At 41.5% G+C, this 15,156-nt stretch overlaps 1 protein-coding gene and 1 pseudogene across 2 annotated transcripts in view; both read right to left on the bottom strand.

Moving 5' to 3' along the window:
- Positions 1–10,383: 10,383 nt before the first annotated feature.
- On the bottom strand, positions 10,384–12,715 carry LOC129063194 (eukaryotic initiation factor 4A-I-like; annotated as a pseudogene).
- A 1,581-nt stretch (positions 12,716–14,296) lies between these two features.
- Positions 14,297–15,156, bottom strand: part of ST7 (suppression of tumorigenicity 7) — a 314,490-nt gene continuing 313,630 nt past the window's right edge. Inside the window, exon 16 of one of the 2 annotated variants that reach the window (XM_054563970.1) lies at positions 14,297–14,644. In XM_054563970.1, the coding sequence (XP_054419945.1) occupies positions 14,549–14,644 (96 nt within the window). In that variant the 3' untranslated portion in view covers positions 14,297–14,548. The remainder of the gene's footprint in view (positions 14,645–15,156) is intronic. The other variant, XM_054563972.1, reaches the window with a different exon arrangement.

Below are 15,156 nucleotides of genomic sequence, written 5' to 3'. Positions count from 1 at the left end.
GATAATTAAGAATGTTAAACATCTTTTCATGTTCCTGTTGACTATTTGTACATTTTCTTTAGAGAAACTTCTATTCAAGTCTTTTCCCCATCTTTAAGTCAAGTTATGTGGAGTTTTTGTGTGTGTTTTTGCTACTGAGTTGTATGAGTTCTTTATATATTTTGTAATTGTCCTTTTATTGGTTATATGGTTTGCAAATATTTTCTCCCATTCTGTCAGTTACCTTGCCACTATGTTGATTCTTTACTTTTCAGAAACAAAGCTTTTCAGTTTCATGTAGTCCCACTCATCTATTTCTACTTTTGTTCCTTATGCTTTTGTTGTCATACCCAAGAAATCATTGCCAAAACCGATGTCATGAAGATTTTCCTTATGTTTTTTTCTAGGAGTTTTGCAATTTTAAGTCTTACTTTTAGGTCTTTAGTCTATCTTGAGTTCATTATTATGTAGGGTGTAAGATAAGGGTCCAATTTTATTTTTTTTACATACATATAACCAGATTTTCCAATACCGTTTAGAAGAAACTATCCTTTCCTCATTGTGTATTCTTGGCACCCTTGTAGAAGATCAGTTGACTGCACATGAAGGGTTGAATTCTGAGCTCTTTATTTAGGTCAATTGATCTATATCTCTGTTTTTATGCCAGTACCATATTGTTTTAGGTACTGTACCTCATAACATATTTTGATACAAGGAAATGTGATGCCTCCAGCTTTGTTCTTTCTCAAGATTGTTTTGGCTATTTTGGGTTCTTTGCAGTTCCTTGAATTTTAGGATTTTAAATAATTTTTTTAAAATTGTTTGTGGGATTTTGATAGGAATTTCATTGAATCTGTAGGTCGCTTTGGACATTTGAACAATGTTACATCTTCTAATCCATGAACGTGGGTATCTTTCCAGTAAAATTGTTTGTCTTCTTTAATTTTTTCATCAATATTCTGTAATTTTCAGTGCACTAACTTTTTATCTTCAGTTAAGTTTGTTCCTAAATATTTTATTCTTTTTGATAAATGGGATTGTTTTCTAAATTTATTTGTTAGACAGTTCATTGTTAGCCTTCCAGACTATTCATATGTCTTCCGTTTCCAGAAGTCTGTGGTTTACAGTAGGATATGAGATATGTATACAATGTGGGAAACAAGGGAAGGATCTAAGATTTCTGAAGAGTCTCAGCCTCACACCCTTCTTTATGCTGGTCTTACTTTTCACTACTCATATGCAGAGAAAATTTTCAGGTAACTGCTATAAATTGGCTCAGTTTAAACTACCAGACAACATTACACAGAGTGTGCCAGAGCCTGAGCCATGAGCCCAGGGAGCTGAAGCTCTCACACGGCATATCTTGGGAGGAAAGCACTTCTCCAACCCTGACAACCCTTCTTTCCCTCCCTCCTTCCTTCTGCTCCTTCCTTCAGCATTTATTGACCAGCACCAATGCAAACACTATATTAAGCATTAGGAATACAAAGATAAATAAGTTTATAGTCTAATAGGCAGGTAGAGACATTAAAATATGAAATCCTGAGTGCTGTCATACTGGTATCAACAAAGAATTTTTGATAATCTCCCTTTACATGACAGGGCAAATCAAATCAGGATTCAGATATTTCATAGGAGATATGGAGAAATCATTCTGTAGAGATAAAATGGAAATAATTATCTCAAAGCTTGGTTCATTTTTTTCTGTGGCAAAACTGGCTATGAGATGTGTGGAGCCCCTAGTTTTTGAAAATCCCATGTGCTTTTTAACTATCAGGTGAGATCTTTCTGAACTAAAAGACATCCAGAAGTATTTTTTAAGGCAAATATTCTTACGCATGCTGAAAATCTGCATTTATGAAAACAGTTCTTACTGAGATTCAAATGGAACTAGTTAGTCCTGCTGTGGATGCTGCAGGGCCCCTTGGGTCTGAGGCTGTCGGTGGATATAATTGCAGTGGAGCAAGGCAGAAAACTTAGAGCCTGGGGCAGCTGTCACGACTCACATTCCCTGTTCTTACTTAAATCATGTGGGGAAAAGTTGGTGGATTACCTGAACGACCCTTTTAAGACATGTTTTTTTGGCTGCAGTGACCAGTGAGTGTCGGACAGTCTCTTTTGATGTTTTGATTAAAGTAGGTGATTAAAACACCTACTTGCCTATAACTTGGCTATTATTAGACTAACATTTCCTAGAGTCCAAGACCCTGTGCAAATATGGGCAAAGATGCTCCAACGAGTGAGGAAAGCAAAAGAGGCCCTTTGCAGCCCTTGCATAAGAAGTCATAGTCGTGCCATTTGAATAGCCGATATCCCTCCTGGTGACAGCTACAGGCACATGAAAGCTGGTCCAGGACTGCTCAGCTAATTGAAGTGCCATGTAGGTTCTCTTTGCCCTCAAGAACTTTTCTGATAAATAGCTCTTGACCAGCTCCTTATATGGCTACAGACAGCCCCAAGAGGTTGAGATGTATTTTGGACACAATCTGATTCTCATTTCTCAAGGGTCTGGGGCCTTTGCCTTTGCAGCTGAGAGAGAAAGCAGAGGGCTCCAGAGGCTCTCGTACCCTGGCCCCATGGCAGTCACTTTTCCTCTGAAGATCCTCCCTTATCTTGAAGAAGAGAGGTGCCTGGCGCTGTCACATTATGTAGGGCAGTGGCTAAGATAGTTTGAAAAAAGCCATGTGGGGAAATCAGAACTGGCAAACTTGCTCAGGAGGAAAGCGGCTCTTGACTTATTCACCTTTTGAGAGCCTTTGGGGCCCACCAAGAATAATTTCCTAGGCCCCCTAGGGTATGACATGCTGGCTATCCAATTGGGGTTTTTTTGTTTATTACTCAGGAAAGCCACACCAGACTGGGGCAGGGGGGCGGTCACTGGTATTGCTTACATCAGGTGCCACAACCAAGAGACATTCCCCTCAAGGGTCTATGGCCCTTGTATACTAGATTTGTTCTTGGTCCTTGACGGAACTCAATGCATCATATATGCTGAATGAATAAATGAATGGAGCAGAGAAAGAAGCTAATGGCTCATTAAAACTTTGTGCTTTGATGTTGACATTTTAGGGATTTCACCTGTGTATTAATAATGCTACAATACAGATACCCAAGAGTATTCTAGTCATAGAAGACAAATATTCAATGGCTAAAGAGGACAAAAACTAATTTTGATGTTAATGTTGCAGGAAAAAAGATGTTGTGTCTTTTCATCAATGGTGCTGATGGATTCTGACACCTCCTCTACTCAGTGTGGCCACTCATGTTCCAAGCATGTGCTGGCCTCCACGGAGAGCCATGCACTCTGCCCGAACAGCTGCCACTTTCTAACTCCCTTCCAGAAAACTCTAGAGGAAAAGACTTTCTATCTTCTCCAGGTAGACTTTTCTTACTAGAGGCCACATCTTCCCTGAGGAGTACAGCGGAGAGGGGGAAGAAAACTTCCAGGAAAAACAAGGAGCCAGGAATGAACAGACGGACCCTCTCAGGCTCACTAACAGCAGCCCATATTTAATGTGGAACTGGAACTGTGGAGTGAGAGCTATTCAGAAATGTATACCCAGGAGTGTAGCGACCTGTAATATATGAACTGACTTTGGAGTAACATGTAATATGCTTAACATAACATTGCAACCAGGGGAGCCATTTTTTAAGAATAAAACAATGAGGGAGAATAAATATCATTAATACAGCTTGAGTGACATGGGAGTTCCAGTGAACAGGGGATTTTCTCACTCTGATATCAGATTCTAATTGCAGAGGGACCATCTTAGTTGTCACTAACCAGCTTTAAAAAAATAATGTAAAATATGATTTATTATCTATAAGACCCATAGCTTCGGGCTGGTGAAAGTCCCCACTTGGTGTGGCCCCCAGGAAAGGGAGCATTATTTACTGGCCACCCTGGCCTAAAAAACAGATCTCAACAGGCTCTCTCAGGTACCATCACTGGGACTTTCTTGGATGACTGGAGAAAAGATAGAACACTTGAACAGCTGCCCCAATCCTTAATTCCTCCACTCTGTTCAGTTATATCGGTATCCGGGGACATTTTAAAGGCCCCTCCTGGGAGTCCATGACCAGCACCAGGGGGAACCCAGGCAGGCCAGGAGTAGGCACAGAGCACATGATGCCTACCTGGGAATCATGGCATCATTTCACAGCGAGAAGCAGCCTGGATGCCTCTTGGAACCGTCTGGCAGGCCCCACTTGGTTAAGATAGATGAGATGTTCAGAAGGACAACACATGTAGTTTACGGGACCTTCCTTTTGATTCAGCATAGACCTTGCCCAATGTTTTCTAAAATAAATGTTGTGAGATGTTCATAAGTATCCTTTATAAAAGGGGAGGGTGTCCTATGACATCATTAGAAGTGCTAAACAGATTTGTTTACTGTGGGACTTCTCAGGGCTTTCTGACGTTGTGATTTCCAAGAGAATGGTAATTGTTACAATGTTTCCTAAAACAGCATTTTATTGGACTAACATTTCTCAAAACCCATTATGGGAAACATTGGTCTGTATTTGTTGGAAACAGGGATCCTCTTCCGGTTTCAAATCCATACATGGCATTCCACTTCAATAGTGTTTGTGCTTATATTGTCTATTCTAGAAACATTAGTTCCCTATCTCCTATCATAACACATGTGTTGAAGAAACACATGAAGTCCACCTTGTCTGGTGAGAGCTTCTCAGCTTCTGCACCTGTCCAGGGTATCTGAGAGGCAGGTCCCTGCTGACTTTCCATAGGGCTAAAGATCACCTGGGAGACCAGGTAGACAGGGAGTTAGAGTTGTGTCATGGCCAGTGTCCAGGTGCATAGGGTTCAAACCCAGCTTCATAACTCTGGAGCTATTCAGCGCAGATGACATTAGTACCACCTCACAGAGTGGTTTGGAGAATTGCAAGACATCATGCACATGAAGTACTTAATGCACAGTAAGTAAGAACAATGATCATTTGGGGAACATGGGATAAGAAGAAATAGTATGTCTCAAATAAAATTATAATTTGGCAAAGTTTTCATAAAAGCTTCTCATTAGGCTGCTGTTCCAAAATGAAATAAATAAATTTTATTTCATTTTAATATTTTACCTGGACTTCTGTAAAACAATGCTCACTTCTGTTTTAGCGCCCTCCTCTCCTGTTTAATATTCTAGAAGAAGGAATATCTAGTTTTAGATCATGAGTGTATGAGGATGAATACCATAATGTGAAACTCGAATTTCTTATGGTTCAGTGGGGGAGGCAGGCAAGTAGGAGTACAACTGAGACATGGCAAGCTAAGTGCTACAATTCAAGCTGCATATGGGAGAAAGTGATGATATCCCTAGTACGCAGTGGGTCTTCAGCACATTTCAGCTGAGTAAAGGAAAGAGTGAACAAATGAATCTAATATATACTGATGTAAAAGAGATTATCATTGACAGGAAGGCCAAAATATCTTTGTGATCTTAATTTATGTTTTCTCTCTGTATTCTTCCTTTTATCATTTCTGGTTAAGTGTACAGATCTTGCAGTTCTTTGCCACAGGTAACTATCAAGGAAGCAGCCTGTAGGGAAAATGGAATCAGTCAGGCTCTCTCACCCGGGTGTCCAGACAACTGATTAAGCAGTATTCATAAAACCTTGAGGATGGGCCCGCATGCACAGAATCATGCTCTGTTGTATAATATCCTGGCACCCTGCTGGCTTTGTGTGCATTTAGTACATAAGGGAGTCAGGAGTTCTCATGGTGCTACAAGCAGCTTGTGGTGTGCGTAGATCACCCCACCCCAGAATAAAAGCATGTCAGACAACCCCATGGCTCCATCTGCCTGATCCCATGTGAACCTGCGTGGCCTTGAACAGCTGCAAGACACAGCCTGAAAGAGCCTGTGTATGGAAGGACCTGCTCCCACTGCAGAGGCTGTCCTGAGTGTGCACAAAGGAGAGGGGAGAAGCTGAGAGGCATGAAGGCATGGGATGTGAGCCTGCAAGCAGAACCCGGATCTCATAAAGGGTGGCTTATATACACATGGTGGGGGGTGCCTGGTACAAGGCAGACCTCAGGTCCTATAGCCCATGCGTGCCACAGAAGCAGAGAGCCACCAGACTTCAGGGGCACCACGGGCTTGAATAACAATGCTGTCACAGGCCAGTACAATATGGTTTTGTGGGATAGGGGCTCTGAGCAGGAAGTAGGTGGTTAGGAAAAAAATTTTTTTTAAATTATTCCACATAAACTCTCTAAAAGCATAACTTACTGCCCCTTAGACAAGTACACAACCTGAGTTTTCTTGCCTTTTTAAAAAATCCTCACCCAAGGATATATTTATTGATTTGAGGGATAGAGGGAGAGGAGGGGAGAGAGAGAGAGAGAGAGAGAGAGAGAGAGAGAGAGAGAGAGAGAGAAACACTGATTGGTTGCACTCTGTAAGCACTCAGCCCAGGGATTAGACCTGAAACCTTTGTATATAGTATGATGCTCCAACCAACAGAGCCACCTGGCCAGGGTGAGTTTGCTTGCCTTTTGATGATGGTCATCTGAGGTTTTCAGTTCCAAAGTTTTCACCTGAGGCTGGTCAATATGCAAGATTCAAGGCTGAGGACCCAAGAGCCTGTGAAATTAGCTACAGCGGGACATAAGAGACAAGCTGGAGAAAGAGGAGAAGAGAAACTTCGTACTTTCTGCTCTCTTTGCTCCTGCTACAGAAGAATAAACATTGCTTGGAAGGAAATAAGCATTACCTGAAAGTCATCTATCCCCAGAGCTCCCTGCAGCTCTCCAGAGCATTCCTGATAGAGGGCCAACCCACCCTTCATTGGGTATTTCTCCTTCTCAGACATTCAACCTCTGTTCCACCTCAGCCATTCTTGACTCTTAAAAGGCAGAACTACAAGACTAGTTTTAAGACCCTGTCCAGCCCCCTTCCCACAATCCCTCCAAATGTCAATTCCTAGTACAGCCCAAGCTGTCCCTACTGCAGAGCAGAAGCCAAAATATGTGATGGACATGTCTAGAGGTACCACTTCTCCCTCATCTTCAGCACCTACTCAGAGGGTACCCTCATCTGTGTTTACTCAGCACACAGATTTGGTTTAACCTGGTGTAGTGCATGGTCACAGGGCAAGGAGAAAAACAGTATGAACAGTGGGCAGAACATAAACATGTTTTAAACATTTTAACATTGCCTCTGAAGTTTCACATTAAAGAAAGATGTATTTTTTTATTTTATTTTTTAGTATATTTTATTGATTATGCTATTACAGTTGTCCCAATTTTCCCCCCTTTACTTCCCTCCACCCAGTTCTCCCATTCCCTTCAGCAATCCTCCCCCTTAGTTTATATCCACAGGTCATGCATGTAAGTTCTTTGGCTTCTCCATTTCCTCTGCTATTCTTAACCTTCCCTGTGTCTATTGTGTACCTACCAGTTATGCTTCTTAATTGCTGCACCTTTTCACCTGTTCTCCCCCTCCCCGCTCTCAGCTGATAACCCTCCATGAGATCTCCATATCTATGACCCTGTTCCTATTCTGGTTGTTTGCTTAGTTTCTTTTTGTTTTTAGATTCAGTTGTTGATAGTTGTAAGTTTGTTGTTACTTTAATGTTCATAGTTTTGATCTTCTTTTTCTTAAATAAGTCCCTTCAGCATTTCATGTAATAATGGCTTGGTGATGATGAGTTCCTTTAGCTTTACCTTGTCTGGGAAGCACTTTATCTGCCCTTTTATTCTCAACGATAGCTTTGCTAAATAAAGTAATCTAGGTTGTAGGTCATTACTTTTCATCACTTTGATTACTTCTTTCCAGTCCCTTCTCGCCTGCAAAATTTCTTTTGAGAAATCAGCTGACAGTTTTACGTGAACTCTTTTGTAGGTAACTGTGTTTCTCTTGCTGCTTTTCAGATTCTCTCTTTATATTTAACCTTTGGCATTTTAATTATGATGTGCCTTGGTGTGTTCCTTTGGGTCTAATTTGTTTGGGACTCTCCATGTCTCCTGGGCTTGTGTATCTATTTCCTTTACCAGATTAGGAAAATTTTCTTTCATTATTTTTTTCAAATAAGTTTTCAATTTCTTATTCTTCCTCTTCTGCTTCTGGCAACCCTATGATTCAGTTATCAGTACATTTAAAGTTGTCCCAGAATTACCTAAGCCTCTCCTTGTTTTTTTTAATTCTTTTTTCTTCTTTCTGTACTGGTTAAATGTTTTTTTTCTTCCTTATGTCCTGAATTGTTGATTTGAACGCTGGCTTCCTTCCATTCACTGTTGATTCCTTGTATATTTTTCTTTATTTCACTTAGTATATTCTCCATTTCTTCCTTTATTTTGTGGCCATACTCAATGAGTTCTCTGAACATCCTGATCACCACTGTTTTGAGCTCTGCATCTGATAGGTTGGCTATCTCCATTTCATTTAGTGATTTTTTTCCTGGGGTTTTGTTCTGCTCTTTCATTTGGGCCATGTTTCTCTCCCTACTCAATTTGGCAGCCTCCCTGCATTTGTTTCTGTGTATTAGGCAGAGCTGCTTTTATACCATCTTAGTGGCATGACCTATGTAGAAAAGGCACCTGTAAACTGTGTGACTTAGGTAATTGCCTGGGTTGGTCAACCCTCTTCACCACTTTGTGGTTCTGTGTGGGGGGGGGGGCTTAGAGAGGGGTCAATGTCGCTGCCTGGCTTCTGAAGGCCTACCATGCGCTCACCCCGCTTCCAGTCACCTCACCCATTTCCCATATGCAATTGGCACCATTCCAGCTGCTGCAGTGTGGTTTGTGTATATTCTAAGTTCATGTGGGCCCTTTAAGCAGTGAAAATCCAGCAGTTTCTTCTGCTGCCCCAAAGCATGCTGGTTTTTACAGCCAGAGGTAATGGGGATTTATCTTCCAAGTGCTGGAACCCTAGGCTGTGCAGTCTGGCCCGGGGCTGGGATCGCTCACTCCCAAGGTATCTCTCCCAATTTTTATTCACCACATGTGAATGTGCAACCATCCATTCCATCGCAGCCACCTCTCCACCTTGGCTTCATGACTCCATGCCTCCTACCCACCTGGATGAATGTGGCTTTTTTAAATCCTTAGTTGTCAGACTTCCATATAGCTAGATCATCTGTTACTTGTTTCTGAGATCTGGTTGTAATTCTTTCTATGGTTGTGTGAGGCAGTGAAGTGTGTCTACTTATGCCTCCATCTTGACTGGAAGTGAAAGATGTATTTTTTTAAAATGATTGAAAGAGGGACCAAAAGTTTACTTAGAAGTGATCCATGGATGTAAGGTATTAGGGTTTAGTATATTTGGGGGCAAGTAGTTGAACATATTTGATGTTTTCATTAGAAATTGCAAAATAACATTAAAAATAAATTCTTTGAAGGGAGTTATAGATACCAGTTTTTAGGATATGCCTACAGTGATCACTCATATGGTTGAATGTACCAGTAAATCCAAAAGTTTTTCCTTTGAAAGAATAAAGTAGACAAACTTTGTGATGCTGATTAAAAGGGGAAAAAGACAGAGAACAGAGAGAGCAAAAATATACAAAATGTGTTATGAGAAAAGAGAAATAGTCACAAATGCAAAAGAGATTAAATATGTAATATAAATTATATGCCCAAGTAGCTCTATGGTAACACATTTTTTTTTTCAGTTTCCAAGTAATTTTAGTCAGAATTTTATGTTTGTTTCCTGAATCAATAAGTACTACCCAAAACAATATAAAAATGGGTTAGAGAAGTGGATTAGTGTTTCTGGGATAAGAGATGGCATCTGGGGCAAGAGCCTACCCCAAAGTAAAGGGTATCTAATATGTTCATGGTCCTTTCGTTCGCCTGAAAAAGTGATATTTATTCAAAGGGAAAAAAGAAAAAAATGACAAGATGCTATGGGGAAAATGGAGTCAGTCAGGCTCCCCCACCTGACTGTCTGAGCAAACATGCCTTAGCACTGTTCATATAACCTTGAGTAGGGGCTGCATGCATAGAACAAAAGCTCTGTTACATAACTAGAAGGTCAGTATTGGTACCTTGCTGGCTTTGTGTGCATTTAATATATAAGGGAGTCAGGACTTCCCACTGTGTGACTCATGGCTTGTGGTGTGTGTGAATCACCCACCCCAGAATAAAGGCATGTCAGACATCCCGACAGCTCCACATATATTCTTCTGTCTGCTTGAATCCTGTGTGAACCTGCCTGGCCTCGAACACTTGCAGAACAGAACCCTTGCAGAACAGAACCCTTGGCTCTCTTCCCTGCCCCCCCACCCCATGCTTCTTCATCCTCTCAAGGACTGAAGTCTGGCTGGGTTGAGGTGGCAGGCCAGCCCCTCTCAGATGACGTCAGCAACATTAAAGTGCTCAATGGAGGTGATCTAGAAGGTCTCAGTATTTTAAAGACTTCTTGTCTTCTTCTGTCACCATATTAATAGCTACGCCCTTAGAGCCAAAACATCCACCCCAACTGGATGATTCTGTGGATATAGTTTTCCCTATTGGTGGGAAAGCCCTAAGTTTATGACAAAAGAAACCTCCTGCATACCAATGCCTCTGGCTAGCAGGTCAGTGATAATTAATACTCTGCTAGAGCCAGAGCAGAACTTCTTCATGATTGCACCTCAGTCTTTTTGGCCTATATCTCCATGCAGGGCAGAGACGGTGAAATCTCAGGCATGAATGTTTTCAGTGAGCCAATCCACCTTTCTTCAAGTATTGATGAAGATGACAGCCTACATGAAGGTGAGGGTTTCATACAAGTCACGCAGTGTCTGGCTTCCACTCATCTTGCCCCACACTGATGTGGAATTGGTGGATACCCTCCAGAGTCAACCCTTCCTTCTTGACAAGAATCCAAATAGGGTCCCTCGTGAACTTCTTGGTTACCTCAAGCACAATGGAAGGCATTGTGGCTGAGAGCAAAACCACCTGGGTGTTCCTGTTGAGCTTTTTGTCATAGATCTGGTCCCTGAGTCCACAGCTTAACATTTCATCCACTTCACCCAATACAAACATCTTGATGTATTTGTGAGACAGGTATTTGCAGTTAAGCATATCAAACACGCAGCCTGGGTGCCCATGATAATATGATGCGCTTCCCCCTGCAGCATCTGCACCTCAGCACACACATTGGTGCTCCCAATGCAGGCATGGCAGGGGGCACCCATGTAATCTCCTAAAGCCATGACTACTTTCTGTATCTGCTGTATCAGTTCCCTAGTATCTGCCAGGACCAAGACTTGGGTGGCTTTTAGATCCAATTTAATCTATTGCAGAATCAATACAGCAAAAGTGGTCATTTTTCCGTTCCCAGATTGGACTCGAATGATCATATCATAACCCTTGACATAAGGAAGAATGGCTCACTGTTGGATGGCAGAGGGCTTCTCAAAACCATAGGCATAGATGCCACGGAGGCGTGTATGCTCCGAGATGCACTCTGAGAGGTTCATCAAGCTGTCAGCAATCTCACTCCAGTTACAGGAGATGATGCCTTCAGGCTCCAGTCCATAGGGGCCATCGTCTCTGGCTTAAAGCATTCAGGCTTAAAGCCCATTGGCTTAAAGTGCGAGGATGCTGCCTGAGGTACGTCAGAAATCCTGATAACCAACTCTTCCTACCAGCACCCAACCTTATATGATGCCATCTTCACTTCCTAACCTGACTCTCACCAATTCCAGGAATCCTGACTTGCACTTACGATGCTTCGAAACTCCTGTGGTAATACATTTGAATGGCTAGAGAAAATGGTTATTTCCTAGAAAAATATACAACCTAAACATAAGAAAAGGACTGGTCACCATAGCAGACAGTAAAAACATTATCATAGATCTATCATTAACAAAGCAAAAATCAGATGTTTCATATCTGAGTTTTTTCCTAATCCTTGAAGAGCAATGTTTAATCCTCTTATAAAAATACAAGGCCATATAAAAATACAGAAATCTCCCCAGTTCTTTTTATAAAGGCAGAATGACTTTCATACTAACTACTGATAAGACGTTTAAAAAAAAGGCCTAGAGATCCATTTGGTCATACTGGATTATTCCCTGCATGAGATTCAATTTTCCAATATTTCATTTAGAATGTTTGCATTTGTATTCCAACACATAAAAGTTGAGACTAAAAAAGACTTACTGTCCTGTGGGAAGATCTTCATAGAGCAAAGCCCATCAGAGTGGAGTTTGATGTTGCCTCATATAGAAATAAAACCAGAAGTCAGGAATGCAACTTGGATTCCAGTTGCCATTTCAGTAAGAAGTCAGCAACTGTGAACCTGTGTTGATAAGTTTAAGAACCATGTGAAACTGGTCATTTTAAAAAACTGCTCCATTATATATTGGTTGCTCTGGCTCTCCTTCTCCACAGATAAGCATAAAAGTCTTAAAATAAAAAGGACCCGAATGCTTGTCTACAGGGGCAGCAAAACAGGCAGGAGCTGGGAAGACAACCACCTCACTGGCATCCAGTCCCAGGAGGCCAAAGAGGCAATAGTGAGTCAGCATTGTTCTCAAGAGTTGAGCCAAGTAGTTGAAGAGAGATGCAGGTAAAAGGGAGCTTTGGGGTTCACAGCCTGTGTCTGAAGAGTGACTCTGGGTTATAAGGTGAAGGGGCTATTAAGTTTACACAAGTTTAGAGATGATGTCTCCCTCCTCCTCACATGATTAGCTCCTTCTCAGATCCTGGACCCATTTCCTTCAACAATCTCACTTCTCCAGACAGTGTCTTCATTCTGTCACCACCTTTCTCCACCTTCAGCTCTCCCATTCACTCCCTTTACTCCTAACATCGAACAGCTAAAGAAGTCGTCTAACTTCTGCCTCCCCTCTTCATGAAACCGCTCTAAAGTCTATTAAATTTACGTGGTGCGTTAAAATCCTTGTTACATTTCTTTGCTGCACTTCCTGGAACTGGGGTTCCTAACATCTATTCACATTGGGCTGTTTTGACTTACCACTACCTATAATGGGTTCTAGAACCTTTCATTCAAGGCTTATCACAATCCAGAGTCCCCTACTCAAGCAGGTTAAAAATCACTTTGGACTTTGGTTTTCCCAGCTAGTAAATCAAATAATTGTATGGGTAACTACTTATACTTCCAGTTAAAAATTGTAATTCTATGCTTTCCCTGTCCTTCTCTGCTGGAACCAATCTCTCTCCTTTGAACATAAACAAAAGTGTACTTATACCTGTCATACATTGCATCAATTTCTTCAATGAATCAGTTGAGAATCCACTCCAGGTCAAGGGCTGTGTTGGGGGAATAAGCAGGAAAGAGGCCAACAAGGCAGACATGGCCCCTGCCTTCAAGAGCAGCACTACTGGTGTGCATACGGAAGGTCAGCCTCTTCTAAGAAAATGTCCTAAGGGCAGGATCCTGCTGTATGTCCCCATTAGGGATTTGCACAAAAGAGGTAGAAAGAAAAGCTTGCCAAAAGCATGAAAAACCCTTGGCCATCTAAACATTACCTGCCCACTTGACTTTGTTCTTGGATGAAGACCAGGAGCCTGCAGAAGTCCAACTGTGAAGATGTGGTGTGGTGCTTTTCCTACGTGCTGCCTGTTTTACCAGTCCTGGGGAAAAGATTCAAGGTTCTAAATGAAAGGGAAAACAAGTTATGTGAAGGACAATCCCTTTATTTTTTAAAGCACTCAATTGAGATTCTAAATAGAGGTACTTTTTACTTCAGATAGAGGATTCAAGTTTAATTACTTTTCTCCTTTTGCTCGGCAGGTGTGAATCACGTAGAAAGTTTTTAAAGATGTTGAGGACATGATCATTTTGGTTCCAATCAGTAAAATATTCAAAGAACGCTCACATTCCAAGCAACGCAAACATTTTTTTAAAAAAATACCCTTCTAAGAAAGCATTTTAAAATGGCAATGTCGGTAAAGTGGTCAGGTTCTACAACAAACTATTGAGTCTGTAGCTCCTCATTAAAAGATTTCGCACAACAAATTCACAGAAAGCAAAATCAAAATGATTCCAGAACTGCAATGTTGAGTTCCATTCATTGAGTTCCTGAACTGGAACAATTTGTTAGGGTATATACGTGTCATTTCATTCACACTTCCTGTCATTCATTTTGGAAGCTTTTTTTTTGTGCATTTGGCCCATGAGGACACTCAGTATAGAGCTGAAAAAGATAGTACTTTTGAACCAAAGAGATTCCATTTTCCAAGCTATCAACTGTAGGAGTTCTAAGGGCCTGCTGAGTTCCATGAGCAAAGAAAATCACCGTGTGACCTTCAGCAGATCTGGGTCCCTAGTAAATTAAGTGTAAATCTGTAGGTTTACTGGGGACACCAAAACTTTCAGGGTTGGAAGACACAGAAAGGTAACAACTAGTTACTGCAATACACAAAAGTTTATTATTGACTCTTTTCTTTTTTAAAGGCAAAATATAATAGAAATAAACATCAACAAATTTTGTACAACAAAACAGCTTTCAGTATGGAACAGACGGTCCATGAATGTTTTAAAATCTCAGAATGGATTCTCCTTTTCAGTCATGCTTTCTTGCACTCTGGGAGGAATTGGCATGGAAGAGATGGTGGCAGCTCACTGGGTGCAGTGAGTGGAAGGGCAGACAGGCTTCCTTAGATTCGAGTCAGCTGGTGCCACAGACTGGATGGGAGGATGCTCTCCACTTTCTCCATGACAAAGTTCAAGGGGGCAAACAAAGTGCTGAGGAACTGCAAAGAAACAAATGAACAGATGTCAGGAGAGATCTCATTCGATTATAAAATAATCCTCTCCAGCCTTTTACCTAAAATCTCTGCATTATGAAAGTCTCAAAAGGCTACAATTTCGTATTTGTGTTTATAGAAAATACCAGCTGATGCTCAAACCCACATTCCAGTCCCAGACTCCTCGCTATGAGAGATAAAGGGGAGAAGTGTCTGTCTGCTGGCTGCCCCCTTTACCCCTTTGATAGCTGCCCTGCAGTTTTGAGACCTCCCAGTTAGTTTTCAGGATCTCCTAGCTGCCCATGCCGATGACCATCAAAAAGGGACTGAGATGGGTAACAAGTTTCAGAGTTAAAAAATGGTGGCCACCTGCTTACCTAGCTGGGTATATAACTCACTGAGTGAAAAAGTGAATTTTTTGTAAGTCAAGCTTGTTGCATGGTTACAAACTGCTTTGGGATCCGACAGTCCTCCAAACACCTGAGTAGCCCCTGTCATTACTGAACTACCTGCTTAGA

The sequence above is a fragment of the Pteronotus mesoamericanus genome, unplaced genomic scaffold (genome assembly GCF_021234165.1).
Source record: "Pteronotus mesoamericanus isolate MK-2021 breed Mesoamerican mustached bat unplaced genomic scaffold, CSHL_Meso_final scaffold_85, whole genome shotgun sequence".
NCBI lineage: Eukaryota > Metazoa > Chordata > Mammalia > Chiroptera > Mormoopidae > Pteronotus > Pteronotus mesoamericanus.
The sequence above is the reverse complement of the archived record's forward strand: the minus strand, read 5'-3'. Positions and strand labels throughout refer to the sequence as shown.